The sequence below is a fragment of the Sturnira hondurensis genome, unplaced genomic scaffold (genome assembly GCF_014824575.4).
Source record: "Sturnira hondurensis isolate 20B ecotype Veracruz unplaced genomic scaffold, ASM1482457v3 Scaffold0007208, whole genome shotgun sequence".
Taxonomy (NCBI): Eukaryota; Metazoa; Chordata; class Mammalia; order Chiroptera; family Phyllostomidae; genus Sturnira; species Sturnira hondurensis.
This window is the reverse complement of record NW_028079839.1, coordinates 5,863,109-5,880,411: the sequence shown is the minus strand read 5'-3', so window position 1 is coordinate 5,880,411 and position 17,303 is coordinate 5,863,109. Positions and strand designations below refer to the sequence as shown.

The 17,303-nt window shown below is 60.0% G+C and overlaps 2 protein-coding genes across 5 annotated transcripts; one reads left to right on the top strand and one right to left on the bottom strand.

The window, feature by feature from the left end:
- Positions 1-480: 480 nt before the first annotated feature.
- SPRN (shadow of prion protein) lies at positions 481-2,241 on the top strand. Its single transcript, XM_037051273.1, has 2 exons — positions 481-601; positions 1,397-2,241. Exon 2 carries the CDS (start codon positions 1,412-1,414, stop codon positions 1,838-1,840), a length of 429 nt encoding a protein of 142 aa, XP_036907168.1. The 5' UTR covers positions 481-601; positions 1,397-1,411; the 3' UTR covers positions 1,841-2,241.
- A 2,389-nt stretch (positions 2,242-4,630) lies between these two features.
- Positions 4,631-16,147, bottom strand: MTG1 (mitochondrial ribosome associated GTPase 1). Of its 4 annotated transcripts, none has more exons than XM_037051269.1 (12): positions 15,836-16,147; positions 14,803-14,867; positions 12,403-12,507; positions 10,418-10,498; positions 9,862-9,918; positions 9,539-9,629; positions 8,246-8,307; positions 7,769-7,865; positions 7,527-7,608; positions 5,421-5,533; positions 4,990-5,090; positions 4,631-4,957 (listed from the first exon to the last, which is right to left on the bottom strand). In XM_037051269.1, exons 1-12 carry the CDS (start codon positions 15,948-15,950, stop codon positions 4,646-4,648), a joined length of 1,281 nt encoding a protein of 426 aa, XP_036907164.1. In that variant the 5' UTR covers positions 15,951-16,147; the 3' UTR covers positions 4,631-4,645. The 4 variants fall into 4 exon arrangements, with proteins under 4 accessions (XP_036907164.1, XP_036907166.1, XP_036907165.1 ...); XM_037051270.1 differs by having other exon boundaries at positions 4,808-4,958; positions 4,993-5,090; positions 15,836-16,140; XM_037051272.1 differs by having other exon boundaries at positions 4,868-4,930; positions 4,964-5,090; positions 15,836-16,138.
- Between the last annotated feature and the right edge of the window lie 1,156 nt (positions 16,148-17,303).

The following is a 17,303-nucleotide window of genomic DNA, read 5'->3' as shown; positions in this document are numbered from 1 at the left end:
CCTGCTGGCTTGGGCACCTGGTTACAGGCAGCCTTGCCACGGAGGGGCCACATCCCCTTCCCTAGACCTGGGCAGCAGGGGTGGCCCTGCAGCCACCATTGGGGCTGCACAGCAAGACCTGGAGCTGGGGGCGCAGAACTCCGTGGTCCCTGGGCCTGGCACATCCACTGGGGGAGAGAGGAAGATGAGGAATGTGGGGAAAGGGGACAGGTGGGGGTGAAGTGAGGACAGATGCGGGCACGGTGCCCCCAGCCAGGACTGGAGACGGAGATGTGTGGAGATGGCGGACACCTGAGGACTGCTGAGGGAAGCGGGGGTGGGTGGTGGGCGGACGCAGCGCTGCGAGGGTGGCGGTGCTGGGAAGGGAATGAGGCCGCAAGCTCCTGGAACTGCCTTTATCTCCTCCTTTCCCAGCTCCGGGGGACGAGCCTCTGTGTCTGCCCGCCCCTCATCCTAGGGCGGGGGGGGGGGGGTGCCTGGCGCAGGATCCCTGCTGCAGGGCTCCGCGCTCAGGCGCGGGGTCTCCGCCACAACCGGCATCTTTCTCCTTGGCTGCAGACCTTGGAGCGGACCCCGTGCTTCCGACAAAGGCCGGTGGAGGGTAAGGCCGGGCGGCGGGGCCCAGGCACGGGCCTGGGGCCAGGGATGGAGACGCCGCGATGGACTCGGAGGGACCGGGAGGGTCCAACAGCCACCCGATCGCTCGCTGCTCCTGAAAGGGGGCCTGCGTCCCCGCCAGTCCCTGTCTCCCATCCCAGTTGGGGGGATGGGGGGTGGGCAGGCGGTCAGGGGAAGGTGGAGCTCACAGGCCGGGGTCCGGTCGGGACCATCCCCCAGGCCCCGTCTGCGCGGGCTGAGTCTGCACCGAGTCCCCAGACACGCGTTCTCCCAGATTCTGGCTCCGTGCCCGATGCATGCCGCCCGGGATGGTCCGGAAGGCCCGAGCGAAGGCACGCGCAGTTCTTTCTCTGGATCCGGATCTGGGCCTTTAGGGGCCCTTTGCCCCTGAGACTACGACCTCCGAACGTAAACCCCACCGCGGGCGCGCGGGTCCTTCCAGAGCCGCCCAGAACGGAGAGCCCACTCCCGGCCTCCGCTGCAGGGCGCTCACCACTCACCGCTCTGCCCCCTCCACCCCCGGGTACAAGGAACTCCCCTCCGGGTGCTGAACCTCTCGGCCTCCACCCGCCCCTCCCCAGTTACTGAACAAGACCCCGCCTCAGGCCCGAGTCCCCGTCCGCAGGCCTTCACACCCCACGCAGCCTGCCCAGCCGTGGTGGAGGGTGGGGCGTCCTCTCCCAGACGGAGCCCCAGCTCCTGGCCCTCAGCCCTGGTCCCCAGGCGCAGCGCCCCCGGGTCCTCGGAAGCTCAGGCCCTTTCCTCTGTCCTCCCCCAGGTTTGCCCCGCGAACATGAACTGGATGGCAGCGACCTGCTGGGCTCTGCTGCTAGCCGCCACCTTCCTGTGCGACAGTGGCGAGACCAAGGGCGGCCGCGGAGGGGCTCGTGGCAGCGCGCGGGGAGGGCTACGCGGGGGCGCGCGCGGGGCCCCCAGGGCGCGCGTGAGGCCAGCGCCCCGCTACTCGGGCTCCTCCCTGCGCATGGGGGCAGTGGGGGCGGCGGCTGGGGCCGCAGCGGGCCTGGCTGCAGGTTCGGCCGGGAGGAGGGTCCTGGGGCCTTGGGAGAGCGGCCTGGAGGACGAGGACGCGGTCCCTGAAGGCAACAGGACCGGCATCTACAGCTACCGGGCCTGGACGTCGGGCACGCGGCCCACGTGCGGCCTGCACCTCTGCCTGCTGCTGGGTGGCGCCCTAGGCGCCCTGGGGCTGCTGCAGCCCTAGGCCGGCCGTTCTCAGGGCGGATCCTGGCCCGCGTGGTCCCTGGGCGGAGAGAGGTTCCCTGAGTGGTTCTGCCAGGCCCAGCAGGTACTGCCGCCCCATACAGTGGCCCAGGCGCCACCTCCTGTCACTGCCCCGCCCAAGCCCCTCCCCAGCCGCCCCACTCCCACCTGACCCAGGGCCCAGGAGCCCATCAGGTCCAGGACACCCACCAAACACTCGCTGATTAGGGTCCCCCCAGCCAGAAAGGCAGTGCCCTGTGGTCCCTGTACCACCCTGGCCGGCAGGCTCCCAGGTCCCCAGGGCTTCCCCAGAGACAGGTGTCAAGGCCAGGTGGTTCAGGCCACTTTGTCTCTTCTTTTTTTTTTTAAGAATTTATTTATCTTTTTCGAGCGAGAAGGGAAGGAGAGGGAGAAAAAGATCAATGTGTGGTTGCCTCTCACGTGGCCCCCATTGGGGACCTGGCCCGAAACCCAGGCATGTGCCCCGACTGGGAATGAACCAGTGACCCTTTGGCTCACAGCCCACACTCAATCCACTGAGGCACGCCAGCCAGGCCACTTTGTCTCTTCTGGACGCACCCTGGACACTTGGGTGTGGATGGTGCTGACCACTGAGCAGAGGCAAAGGCTGAGGACTGTGGTGGCCTCCCCAACAGAAGCTGCCACAACGGACCCGGAGGCATTGAGGGTTTGGGGGAAGGAGAGGTTTTGCTCACAGCTGCCACACGGAGAACGTTTGGTGCCAATGGCATCTGTGGACCTCGGAGCCCAGAGATGCAGCCCAGCTGTGGCTCTGTGGCCACTTTCCCAGGAACACACCCCTGCCCTGGGCTCTGCCGTGTCCCCGCTCCTTGCAGACACTCCGTGGGACCCACTGCCGGCAACTGCCATGGAGCCACTGTGCTCTGACTCCAAACAAGTCACTCAACTCTTCTTGGGACCTACTTGGGAAAAACCAACATTCCATCTGAACTTGGAGTTTCCGTTTCCAGGGCCCTGGCCTGTGCTCTGTGCTGCAACTGCCGCTCCCACTGAGGGGGCCCCCAGCCCAGCCCAGCAGGCCACGGTCCTGGCAGACAGGCAGCAACACCCCAGCGGGCAGTGCCCTGCAGGAGGCGAGGCTGCGGTGTGAATGGAGGAGGCTGGGAGCCTGGCCAGACCCAGGCCCCACATGACTGCACACAGGCCCCACATGGCTGCACACAGGCCCCACATGGCTGCACACAGGCGGCTGGAGGAAGGCCAGGCGGTGGCCCCAGCACCCGGCACACATGGGGCCATAAGAGCCTTGCCCAGCAGAAGGAAGCACCAGAGGTGAAGCCCCTCCAATACCACCTGGGGGTCTGAACAGTACAAGGGTCCAGGATGGGGCTGTATCCTGGGGTACACAGGATACCCACACCTCTATGTACGAGACCTGCCCTCAGCCTCCCGGGCAGCTAACGGTCCACCCCCCTCAGCCTGCTGGGGGCTCAGCTCTTCACCACACCCTCCAGCCCTCATTCTGCTGTACTCTGCGGCAGGGCAGCTTCCCGGGCCAGGCTCCTTGGGACTTCGCCTCCTTGGTGCTCCGCAGGAACCTCCCAGAATGCACCCTCGCTCCCTGGACCACAGGGCCTTTGGACTCAGCCGGTGGACAGCAGGGCTGAGATCAGCTCCTGCCGGGACCCTGCCCCACCCCTCAGGGGGCTCTGGTCAGGGGAGGGTCTCTCCAGGCTCTCGCAGGCCTCCAGACCGGGGGCTTTGCTCCTGAGACAGGAGCACTAAGCCTCAAGATGAAGCTCCTGGCGGCTGCCTGTGTCCACGCCGCCTGTGTCCTCAGGGTGCACAGAGACCAGCTGCCTCTCCCTGTCTGTTCCAGATGAAGTGTGATGCTATCAAGGACAGTGAGCATGGCCACACCCGCTCGGGGCCACAGAGGCAGTAGGACTCCCCTGCCACTCTATCTGCAGGTGGCAGAGTTGAGTCCTGCACAGGGAGGCCCATGAGGGCAGCTCCTTCAGCCCCTAGGGGGGGCTGTTCTCCCCGAGGGCACAAACACCTGGGCCCAGCCTGGCTGCACTCGGCCACTCCGATGCCACCCCCATGACCAGCTGTGTGGCTCAGCCACTGGCCTGCTCTAGGGGTGAAGGGATGCCACCCTCAGGTCAAGAGTTCATGTCACCCGACTGGGTAAACAGCTGTTGTGTGCCACAGCCCTGAACCTTTGAGTCCCTGCCCTTCCCCCCACTGCCTGCCAGTGCTCACAATTCTGACAGGAGGCAGAGGGTGCTCAGGGCGGGTCACCTCAGGACGGTCAGTTCAGGGGGGGTGGGGAAACCACATGGCAGCAGGACCTAGAGGGACACTTGCAGGAATGAGGTCACCGGCAGCTCTGGGAAGGTCAGGCCACCTCCAGACACGGCCGCAGGGCTACTGGCCAGGGGAAGCCCCGCCCTGCCCTGCCCTGCCCCTGGGCCCCTCGGGAGCAACGACAAGTGCTGGGAAGGGCCTCTGTCCCATCAGCTGAAGGTGCTCAGAAGCAGTGGGAGCCCCAGGTCCCTGCTGACCACACCAGAGGCCCTCCCAGCCAGCACACGGCACCAGGAGACAGGCCAGACTTGGACCCCACTCATGTGTGTGCACGTTTCAGTGGTGCTGGGAAATAAACACTCTGCTGGCGATGACGGCTCCTCATTCCAGGACCCAGGGCACCACGGCCGTTGGCCGCTCCCCTGTGACAGGGCTCGGCATGGCAGCCCAGGGGTTGCAGGTGCACGGCGGGCGGGATGACAACAGAGACGAGGCTTTCAGTCTCACGTTTAATTTACAGGTAACACTCCTCCCAGAATAGCACGGGCTTCTCCGTGCAAGACAGTGAGCGCGAGCAAGGGTCCCGGCCAGGCCAGGCCAGGCCGGGCTGGCAGGGCTGACACCCACACCCCATGCACCACCCCCTAGAAGCAACAGCTGACCTGGCTGTGCAGCAGGGGAGGGCGCAGCCTGCTGCACAGTGACCGGCACACAGCTGCCAGCAAAGGGAGCCCTGGGTGTCATGCCCAGACGTGAAGGTCTGGGATGCCACACATGTCAGGGCCGAGGGCCGGGCAGGGTCTATGGGGGGCACTCTGCAGGGCGTCTCAGGGTCTATGGGGCGGCACCCTGCAGGACGTCCCGGTCCAGCATCACAGGGCCCAGCAGCCCGCTGCGGAAGGTCCGCAGGAAGTCACGGGCAGCTGCGGTGTAGTTGGGCTGGATGACATTTACGTCCCCTGGGGAGGGTGGGGGTCTGGTGAGGAAGGAGCCTCCACGCAGGGCAGACCCAGGGCCCCACCCCACCCCCCTCTGCGACAGGGGCCCTAGGGTGGGCATCTGTGGAGCTTGGGCCCCAGGGTCTCCTCGGAAGGAAGATGGAGCAAGCCCCACGCAGCTCGGGACGGTGGACACGCAGTGCACACAGCACCACCCAGGCCCATGGTCAGGGGGATGGACAAGAGCCCCTCCCTGTGCAGAACCTCTGCTCCTAGGGCAGGTGTTTCCTCCACAACATCCTCCCCCAACGGCTGGGCCACACAAGGCTTGTCCACAGCCTCCCGTCTCACCTGTGCCCGTCAGCACCTTCACCTTCTGCGTCTTCCCCAGCCGCACAGCCACGCGTTTCAGCACACTTGCCACGTCATCGCAGGCCTCGCCCAGGCTGTAGTGCTGCACGTATCTGCAAGGGGTGCCATCAGCCAGCAGGAGCTGGGCCAGCCTTCAAGGTCACAGCTGGCCCCACAGTGGCCCCCGTGGGTGCGAGTGACCCCGTGGGTGGTGGGGACTGGACCTCCCGAAGGCCCACTGTGCAACTGCTGATATCTGACCTCCTGGGTGGCCGTGGCCAGCTCCCCCACTGGAGCCCTTGGTGGCTCACAGCTGTTGTCCACCCCATGCAGAGCAGCCCGGGGGCAGAGCAGCAGGCCACTCCACACTCAGGCCACACTGGGGGCTCCAGCAGCCAAGACAGCTAGGACAGCCACAGTGATGCCTGAAATGCTGCCATCGGGGCAAGAAGACCGGAGCTCGGACCCGTGAGGAGCCCTGTCAGGTGCCAGGGTTGGTGGCAAAGACATCTGACTGGCCGCTCTGACCACAGTGCACGCACTTGCAAAGTGGGGACACCCAAGGCACAGAAGGTGACGCCCATGGGACTCGCAGGGGTGGCTCTACAGAACACGCCGGGCAGGACTGACCAACACGTGGCTACTGCCGTTTTGAGCGGGCAGAACAATTCAGGAAAATCAATGGCTGCAAATTTGATGGGAACCAAACAGCCACAGACATCCGAGAACTCAAGACTGAAGAAAAGCACAACAGGACCCACCATCCTGACTGCCCAGGAGGGTGACGGGAGGAAACCTAACAGCAGACACCAGATTTACCTGGCGGGGGGAGGGGCAGATGCCTCCCCAAGATGAAAAGAACTGTCACTCAGAGCTCTGTGCACAGGGCAAAGTCCTTTGGAAACCAAGGTGAGAGAAAGTCACCTTCAGACAACTCAACTGAGAAAGAATCTGCAGCGTCACACCAAATGCCAAAGGAGCCCCCTGCGGGAAGCAGTGCCCACCGAGGGGCAGGACCATGCACAGTAGAGCGATGGGCCCACTGCTTGTCTCCTCCTTGCCCCCGACAGCTCTGTGGGAGCCCAAGCGGCCACCATGCACCTGGGGTTTGCAGCCACGCAGAAGCGAGGCCCAAGACGACAACTGTGGAAGGTCAGGATGAAAACAGAAGCAGACTCATGAGACAGTCACGCTGCACGAGACATGTTATGACATCACTCAGAGGGTCTGTGAACCACAAGGCACCTGCTCCAAATAAAATAAAGTTGTAAAATGTGGCAAATGAGCCTTAAACAGCCGAAGACAGACAGACAGAGACAGAGAGAGGGGGGGCAAGAGAGAGGCTCATGGGGTTTGGAACGAAGACACAAATAAGCCCCAGCTGCAGTGGTGAAGCTGGCGCCCAACAGCAGCTGTCAGGACAGAGAACTCTCTGAAGAGTAAATGAGATCACATCAATGACACATGCATCGAATTGGTGAGGGGACATCACCACGGGAACGTCCTGCACCTGATGGCGGAGCGAAGGCTCACACGGTGCATGGAAAACAGACACTCCAGTGTCGCCAGAGACTTCAGGGCCCCTCTCAAGGGCTGCTCACGGCACAGGACACCAGCGAAGCAGAAATAAGGAAATGGCGAAGAAACAGTGCTCAGTGAGACTGACACACAGAAGACAAGACACAAAGTCGCTGAGACCAAAAGCTGGCTCTTTGGGGGACATCAGTAACAGTAACTGCTGTCCTCGAGGGGACAGAGGAAGGGCGTGCATCCCACTCAGAAATGACAACAAGCAACTGTGTCTGTGCAGGACACTGCAGCCCAGCAGTGACCCATGGTGCCCCCACGGACACGTCACCACACACGTCTGGAACAAGCGACACACTGTGTGGCCCTCTCACAGAAAATTCCAGGAAAGGACAGAAGGCAAACAGGCCCAGGGTGCAGGTGGGGCAGGAGGGAGTGCAACGCAGCTTCAGAGATGCATTCCCGTGTGAAAACGAATCACACTTCACATGACACGCAGACTGCTGTGTCTGCCATGTCCTAACTGTGCCCCTTCTTCAACTATGTTTGGGGAGGAGAGAGGGCCCCTGCCGCACTCACCCAAACAGCTGCTGCCTGTTGAGGGTGTAGAGAAGGTAGTCAGCCAGGGTCTCCTCCCCGACCAGGTGGTCCAGCACAGTTCCTGGAAGCAGGCCACCGAGGGTGAGTGCACGCCCTCGGTCTCAGCTGGAGGCTGCAAGGGGGCGGCCGTGTCCCAAGCCTGACCACTCTGCCCATCTGTACAGAGATGGTGCTAAGGGTCACGGTGCCAGGCCCCAGGTGGGGCCCTGAGGGCAGCTCACCACACAGAGCCAGCTTTAGGCCGGTCTCCACGCTCTCAATCCGAGGAGCCAGCACCCCAGGAGTATCCAGCAGGAACATCAGCGGCCGCTCACACACCTGTGGGCAGAGGGCAGGGGTTCACCCTCAGGAAGCCTCCAGCAGCCCCTCCTGCCAGGAGATACCCGGGAGGACTTCCCCACAGCTCCATGTTCCCCTCCCAGGAGGAAGGGAAAAACACTGAGCTGCAGTTGAGACAAGGAGCGTCCCTCGGCCCTGGCCTGACCACTGTGTGGCCTTGGGCAGGTACCCTGCCCCTGTGTACCTCTGTTTGCTCAACTGAAATGGGAACAAGCAGGACCCCCCACAGGTCTGGTGAGGCTGGTGCACGGCTGGAGCACAGCAAGCGCTCAGTGGGAATGGAGACTGAGGGACAGGACAGGGGTGGGCACAGCCCATCTGTGTGTACGGAGCCCTGGGCCCAGCAGTCGAGGCCCTACCTGAATTCTGGACATGACAGCTCTCGTGACCCCGGGCTCACCACCCACCCTGGTGGCTTTTCCTGCAGGACAGAAAGGGGCTGTCAAACATGCATCAAACACACCTGGCGTGTCAGGCACAGAATAAGCTGCGAGGCAGGTGGAACCCTGAGAAGTCCCAAACGGGCCTGCGTGCAGCGTTCAGCCCCAGATCAGCTCACAGCAACGGCCTTCCCAACCAGGCCCATGTCTGCCTCCCCACTGCCTGGGAAGGCGCTCCAACACTCACTGAAGAAAAGACAGAAGGGGCCTGACTGTGGAGGTCGGGCCACAGCTGCCCCTCCCAGCAGCCACCTGCCTCCCCGCCAGACCAGACCCTGTGCGCCCACAGCCTACGCATCTGCCCCACAGCTCCGCCCAGGGCAGGCCCGTCCCAGGGCTGCCCTGACCCAGGGGTCAGCCTGTGCTCTGAACACCAGCTGCCCAAGGTGCGCCCCGAGCAGACTCTGCACCGTGGAACCAACTGGGGTGCAAAGGGACTCATGTCCACACGTGGTCTGTCCACATGATGAGGCATGTTCAGCCGTCAAAGGAGCTTCTGACTCCTGCCACAGTGTGGGTGGACCTGGAGGACTCTGTGCTCCATGACACAGGCAGAGAGCCAGATGCGCATGACCCCACTCATGGGAGCTGCTGCACTCACAGGTGCAAAGACAGGAGGACATTCTGGGTCTCCAGGGCTGGGGGAGAGGGACTGCTGAGTCACACAACTTAGCGCCACCAACCTTTCTAAGCCACAATGAAAGAAAAATAAGCTTCAGAAAGTAGATGATGGTGCCCATGTCCCAGCTAGCATGGGGCTGTGCCCAGGGAAGTGTCAATGCCAACCACAGGCAGGTGTGGGCGGTGACACCTGTGCAGACATACTTTAAACTTTAAAACGTTTCACAGAAAGAGAAAGGCACAGGTAGAGGGCCCGTGTGCTTCAAAATCAGAGAACCAGCGAGAGGCATGGAGACACCAGGGGCTCCCAGAGGTGACCCCCATGCAGGCTGCCACCCCAGGGGTGCTCCTGCCTACGGCCAGACCCCATCAGCTGCAAGGCTTGGGTACAATGGATGAACAACCTAAGTAAACGAAAAGGCAAAATCACCGAGGTTTAGAAAGGCCATCTGCACGAGAAACAGAGAGAACAGATTCAGCACAGAGTGTTACCGGGAGGACTGTCTCAGGTGCAACCGAGCCTCGGGCTGTCAGCTAGGTCCTGGGGGAAAGGGACCAGCCCGAGGCCCAGGAGCGGGGTGGCCGCAGTACCTTTCCTGAGGTGCTGTCTCCTGAGCGAGTTGATGAGTGAGGACTTGCCCACGTTGGGGACGCCAATCACCATGATGCAGAGCTCCACATTCTGCAGAGGCAGAAAAGCTGCTATCAGGGGCACCAGACCCCCACTGGGACCCCACTGGCCCACACCTTGGGACCTGAAGCAGGGGTCGGCAGAGGGAAGAGGCCCTGCCCCCCTCTGGCAGCAGAGCTCCGAGGTGCCAAGGGCCTGGTCAGGCCCAGGGGTAGAGGAGGCAAGCCTCAGGCTCCTAGGCATCAGGGACTGTCCCAGGGCCAGCACCGGCCCCCCAACCAACCTCTCCTCGGTGATAGCGGTAGCTGCTCCGAACCAGCTCCGTGACTGCCGGGATGACCTGCAATAGCCACCCACACAGGCACTCAACTGGGGACACTGGCACCTGTCCCTCCTTCCCCCCTCCCCCACTTCTGGACATGGCACCCACCAGCTCTGTCCGCATCACATGCTTGGACTGCGCTATGGTGGGGGGGGCACCTGTGCCCTGCCCTGTGCCAGCCTGCACCAGGAATGAGCAGGAGAGCCCCCCCAGGCAGGTGACAACAACCCCCTCTGTCAAAGATGCGTGTCACCAGTGAAATTCTCCAAATCCCACCAGTAAAACTAAGGTTCTAGACTCTCGAAAGGCCGTTCCCCTCTATAACCCAGCACACAGTCTGCAGCCAAGCTTTGCTCTTTCACACCTTCGGGCTGTCCAGGCCCGTCCGCTCCGGGCACAGGGAAACGAGTGAGCCTAGGGACGAAGCTCCGCCTCTGATGAAGGTGTGGAGTATTTACAGCGTCTCCTGAATTCATGCGTCAGCAGACGCATTCAAGTGTAAAACAGAAAAACCTACCTGCTTGATGTTCTCATCCTTGACACAGTTGGTAAAAATAACATTTTCTAGGCCTTGTCCTTTCAAGTGCTGCATAATTTTCTGAAAGAGATACATACATTGCATTTTATTTTATATCTTTATTAGATTTTATTTATTTTAAGAGACAGAAGGGAAAGAGATAGAGAGGGAGAGAAACATCAATGTGCAACAGATACGTCGACCGGTTGCCTGTCTCACACTCTCAACTGGGGACCTGGCCCTGACAGGGAATCAATTCACAGGCCGGCACTCAGTCCATTGAGTCATACCAGCCAGGGCTCCATTTTAAATGCCAAATAAAAGCCAGGGTGGTACAACACTGAAGTCTGAGAACCCGAGACTGCCAATGTGTGCTTGGACTCAGAGCCACCGTGGTTTGGGACTCGGGGAAGGGCGGGCTCAGGCATGGCGGACTCGGTGCCGGGGGGCAGCATGCACTGTGTGAGGGGCCTGGAGAGGGTGGCCTGGTCCCTGCCGAGGCCCAGGGAAGCTGGCTGTGTGAGGACAGGAGGGAAGGGCCCCGGTCTCAGTCGGACGGCCGGGCTCAGTGGGGAGGAGCCTCAGCAGACACGGCCTGCCGTCTGGGGACTGCAGGCCGCCTAATAAAGTGAGGCTGAACTGAGTTATTCTGAAGCCACCTCCAACACTGACATGCACGGTCTCCTCTTCATCTGGTGCTCTCCTCACTCACTCCCGAGTGAGGTCTGGCACAGAACCCAACCTCACTGCAAAGCACGAGGATACTCTCAAAGCCCAGGAGTGAACTAAGGCCAAGAGGCGTTCACTGGTGTTAACATTCAGTGAGACTGGCACATGCAGCACTTCCGTTAAGACAGGCGCTGCCCTGTGCAACCAGCTGCTGGCCTGGACGTGGCTGCTGCTTAGATGTACAAAAGGTCATGCTCAGACAGTTTCGGTTACACGTTTCAATGACGCAGATGAGGACACATTTGAAGCCACACTCAGAAGTGCGTAGATGCACACGGACGCCCTGTGCAGAGAGCCACACCAGGGCCTTGGCCCTCTCCTCCAAGGCCTCGTGCAGCAGCACCTGGGACTGGACACGCTGTGGCCCAGGCTGGGTAACCTCGGTGTGCCCAGCTCGACACAAGAGTGAGCATCTAAGGGCAGAAACAGTTGCTGGCGACACTCAAGGAAGCCACGGAGAGCCTCCACTCAAAGGAGGGTGGCACAAGCTGGGATTCTCAACGAACAAATGTCTCTGGTGGCTCAGCACGTGACAATTCCCTGGAAACCTGTGGCAGAGGCTGTGCTGTGGTCGGGGCGTACCACTGGGAAAAGGACTTCCAGAGACTCGGGCTCTTTGCAAAGGATCCGACCACAGAACATGAAGTGGAGATGCACACTCACAGCAGCGTTCCAGAGCCCTGCCTCTCCCGAGACCCGAGGGAAACGGCCTGCACCTGTCACCTGTGTCCCTGGCCCTGCCTGGCTTTGGAGAAATCCAATGCTTCCTTGGGGCCTCCCCCACCTTCCAGATCACACAGTGGGCAGAAGGCCACCTGCAGGCCAGGCCCGGCATCTGGGAGGCTGTGAAATGGGTGACTGTGGACACCAGGGGGAAGTAGCCATCACAGGAGACCTGCAGCCTCACGCAGCCACTGCATGCAAAATAACTAAAATGAAATAAAAGGCAACAGCCAGCTCCAAGGGCTGCAGGAGCCGTGTTCCAAGCGCTCATCATCACGTGGAGCCAGAGGCCACCAGGGGGTGCTGGGTGGCGGCGGCGGCGGCAGCAGCAGTACATCCTGGCACTGCCCCGGGGGGACGCAGGCTAAGGGACCAGGGCCGCCAATCCAACATCAGTGGAGCACACAGACCTGGAGCACACAGACCGAGGGCGTAGCACCAGAGCACACCTGCCCGGAAGTGGATCTGTCTCAGTGGTGACCGCCTTGGGAGCGTAGCAAGCCCTGCACCAATGCAGCTAGGTGAGGCCTCACCTGCTGGTCCTTCAGGTCAGCCAAGTCCATTTTATTGAGGACGAGCAAGTGAGGCTTGATCCCGAGGGTTTCCTTAAACAGAGGGTTTCGGCCTGAAAGTGGGATGTGGCAAAATTAAGGCAGAAATTCCTTCAGAGCTTGCACCAGCCCATCAGTTCACGTGGTCTTCTGGTCCAGCTCACTCCCGCAGGAGGGAACCTTTAGAAGGAGCCAACGCCCAGTCTCAGAGCTAGAGTGCACACAGCCTCAGCAGCCTCCCGCCCCTGAGCCGGGACTCTGGCCCAGTGCTGCCCTCCCCAGGAGGCCACGGAGCCCCTGAGGCTACTTCCTGTGGACAAGAGGCCACCAGCAGGGCCTCTACATGCCTTCTCACATGGGAATGACAGTAACAGAAACAGAAGATAAATCTGTGGAAGGTTTTGGACTCAGACCACTGTTTGGCTGCCAGTCCACAACGGATGACCTGATAACTTGAAGAAGTGCTGCCCACGAAGTCCTCACTAGTGCACCTCTTCTCCCACCACCACTGCCACAGAGGAGACAGGTCCCTCACAGAGACCCCCACTGAAGCTTCCACCTCTTCACTCCCATCACCGGGCCATTCATCCTCTCAGCCAGGGACCCTGGGGCTCACTGCAGGGTTCCCCTCGTGTGACACTGACAAGAGGCCTTGGCCTTTACCTTCTGAGCACTCAGTCCCCTCCTGGTGCATCTCTGACAGAGTCTGGCAGGCCTGGGCTGCAGGCACCAGGTACCTGCTGCGTCGTCACCCAACACACTACGTCCCACACAGCAAAGGGACACTCCAAAAGCCACACCCTTCCCTCAGAGGTTAAGCAACTCTGTGCTAACTCGAAACACCAAAAGCCTCCAGGCCACGACACAGGGCCACAGAAGTCAGGGCTTCTTGTCTTGTCCTTGGTAAGAAAGGCAGAGTGTCTGGAGACCAAAGGAGATGCCTTCCCCAATCACAGTGCTGAGCAACAACCACAGGTTTTGATGTCATCAGACATACAACTGCCAGGAAGCACTTCTGACCAGCATGAGGCAGGACATGAATTGTTATGTTTGCCTACAATAACGAAAATCGATACTTTATTACAGACATTCCCACAAGCCTTTGAAATGCTAAAAATTGTCCTTCACCCTCCATCCCAGAGCTGGTATTCTAAGAATGCTCAAACCAAAACCTTCATCGCATAAAAAGAATCAAAACTAGCTCAACAGAGCAAAACCAAGGTCTGAAAAGTAAACTCCTTAAGGAACACGAGCATCACTTCTTGCTGATCTGTGCCTCGGGCATGGTACTGGCTTCGTTTCCCACCAGGAGAGCCCCAAGCTTGAGCCTGACAGGCAGAGGCCGGGAACAAATGACGCCACCAATGCATCGATGGAGAGCTTCCCAAAGCAAGGGCCTGACCCCTCACCAGAGAATCTAATTAAGTGGTCTGGAAAGGGGCCCAGGCCAGTCTTCTTTAAAAAACCTCCTGGGGGAATTTCAACATGTAAGGAGGGGTGAGAACCACTGTGTAAGATGCCTGTAACCACACAGGTGAGGCTGCTGGCTGCCGTGGTGGCTGAGGACGGGAGCAGGGACCAGGCCAGGGAGGCAGGTGGAATCAGAGCCAGGAATGCTTCTGCAGCCTTGAGCACTGCAGGAGCAGGCCCCCCCCCCCTGCACCACTACAGCTCTGCACCCAATTCCAATGGGGTCTCCTGCCACAAGCAAGTTGCCAGCACCAGCCGCCTATCCTGCTGTCCAACTCAGCTCTACCTGGACACAGCATCAGGCCCCACAGAGTCAGGGCTCAGTCCCCCAAAATGGCCCCCCCACCCCACCTCAGACTCCGGTCAGAAATCTAGGCTGTCACCTGGTCCTGTGATGCCCTGCTTGGGTTCTACTAAGAGCGGATCACAGAACTCAGAGGAATGATTGCCTCACTAGATCACCAGGTCACCATAGGACACAGCCCAACAGGTGGAAGAGAGGGTCTGGGGAAGGGGTGTGGCTTCCACGTTCTCTGGGGACTGCCACCCCCCAGATCTCCACGAGCTTACCACCTCTGCCAGCCCCGTCCCCTTGGGGTTTTGTGGAGGCTTCGTTCCACAGGCAAGATGGACTCCTTGGCCATGGTGACCGATTCAACCTCCACCCCCTCCCTCCCTGGTGGTCTGGGGGTGGGGACTGCACGTTCCAACCCCCATGTCAGGAGGGATCCCAACACCAGCCCCATCCCGAGGGACTTTCCAAAATTGCCTCATTAGCATAAAAGACATTCTTATTTCTCTCATTATTTAGGAAATTCCAAGGGTTTTAGGAGTTCTGGACCAGGAGTGGGGACAAAGGCCAAAAATGTATTTGTTGTTATAAGTCATAATATCACAACCAGCAAAGGATATCCGGGCATCGTGGACCTCGATGATGCAGTCCACCAGCTTCAAGCTGCTCTGCATCTTCTTCAGCCCTGGAAAACAGAACACCTAAAGCCAACTGTCTGTGGCCATTTGAGAGCACTAGAACATTCCAGCTAATCTGTCAAGAATGACACACCACCACAACCCTAAAAGGAGTGCACCTGAATGACGTGCTCTATGTAAAAACAACCATAATCATCCCCTGGACCCCTCCATCAGGTTCAACATGAGCGCCCTGATCTGAGGCTTTGGTGCCTCAGTATGGAAGATTTAACCTCTGTGGGTCTTCATCTGGGCAATAAAACAGATGACGCTGTGGGGACTGAGCTGCAGCCAACTCAGTTGGCTAACCAGGACCACACAGCAAAAGGAACAAAGCTCTTCAGCCCCCCAGCCCCACCCACCCCACCTTCTGCAGCCTTCTGCCTGGCGACAGCGACACTGCTGCTCGACCTCCCCTCCACAGCAACCCTGCCACTCAAGCACACCCTCCAACGTTTCACCCCTTATTCCCACCCAACCCCAGCTCCTGGAACACACGTGCACAGCACTGGGCAGCAGCCTGGCGTGGTTCTGAGCGGCCCCGGGGGCCGGGGCAGGACAGTAGCAACTACTACACGGAAAGGACTGGTTCTGTCCTAAACGTGCTCTTAGGACCAGATTCTGATACTCAGAAACTCCCAGACTCAGGCAGAAGATTAGAAGTGACTCTACGTTTTAAGGTGCTGCAAGGATAATAACTGAATATGACTTGCAAAGTGCTTTCCTATCTAGAGTTCCTTTAGTTCTCAAAATATTAAGCAGGAATATTACTTCTTAAAAACCGAGGTGAAAACTGAGGCTTTGGGGAATAAAGTGGCAGAAAGGGCTTGCTGGGGATCAGGGATTAGCTCATCTCGGGTTACCCTAGGTCATCCCCGCCGCTAAATCCGCCAAAGCCCCCCCATCCCAATGCACTCGAGAGCGACCGGAGAGGACCCAGGCGCCGGAAAGCCGCCCCCTCTCGCCAGAACCTCACCTTTAGCCATGTGGCCTGGGAACCAGCGCGCCACATCGCGCCCGCCCAAGGGGAAGCTCTCCCGCCAGACGACCCGCGCCGCGGCGTTGCACAGCGCGCGAGGAAACAGCCTCATTGCGCCCGCCACGGTGGCCCGCCCCCGCCCCACAGGGCAGGGAGCTGTTCCCTCTACCGACCTCTCCGCCCAGCCCGCGACCCTGCCCGAAGGTTCCGGCAATCCAAGGTTCCGCTCACGGGCCCGCGCGTGCGCACACGCTGCCTCGGGCCTCACAGGGTGTTCACCCCGGTAGGGCCCGGGTCTGGGGACGGGACGGGGCGAGGCTCCGGGACTGTCGCAGTCAGGTCCCTGTTTACCAACTTGGTTAAATTTTTCAAATATTTAAACTTACCGTATGAATGTATCATCCTGCTTCTCAAGTACTACAGGTTTTACTGTAACAGACAAGCCCTCTACAAATGCTGGCTGCTGTTAAACACAGAGCTCGAAGCTAACACAGTGCAGCCGAGTCCCGACGCTCAGCAGCTGCTCAACCGCAAACTGGGTTACGAGACTATTACTATAACGGAACTGTTGAAGCAAGTTCGTAAAGACCCAACATGCTCAGGTTCTCAGCACGAAGACATCACTACTGTGGTCTGAATGGCCTCAAACCTAACACTTGGCGCTAAATGTTCTTGGAGTCGAGACAAGAGCGCCCACCACCAACTACAAGCCTTATTGGGTGACTTCTGGACTCCTGATGAGTCAGACATCGTCAAGGGTCCAGCCCCAGCCCCCAACCCCGGGTCCTGCTTTTGCCTCCTAGGATACAATGTGTCCTAGGAGATGTGTCCCCGAGGCACACGGCTTGATGAAACTGTGGGTATCCACAATACAGACCTGTGCACCTGATGGGAGCGGCATTGTTTCATAGTTCTCCGACAGTAAAATTAATTCTGGGTTCTGCTCACAGCTCTCTGACTGGCAGCTGTGCAACAAAACTACTCCAGTGACACACAGCAGTAGACACACAACTCCAGGGCGGGGAAGACCCCTTCTGTGGAGGGGCCACTTGACCCAAGACAGGAAAGACAAAGCTCTGTGCCAACACTCATCTCCACACTGCCCGGTGCACTCCCAACATGCTCCACACACTCACCCTGAAACATGCAGCTAGCTACCCTGTCCATCTGCACTTGAGGTCTCACGGTTTGTTCTCTTCTTCCAGAGATCCTCAAGACATGGCACCTCCTGGGCCCTCCCATCCTCCCATTCCCTGGCCCCTTCTAGCCCACCAAGCAGCTGTGGGTGAACAATGGGAGGTCTGTTGGCTATGCTGTGGTCCCAGCCACCAGTGAGAACTTGGGAACATCTGAACTTGGGAACACCCGGACAAGAGGCCACCACAGCACCCAGAGTCCAGGGGACACGGGCAGGCCGGCCATGTACCAGGGGCACAGAGCCCTGCAATGACCTGGGCCTGGGGCA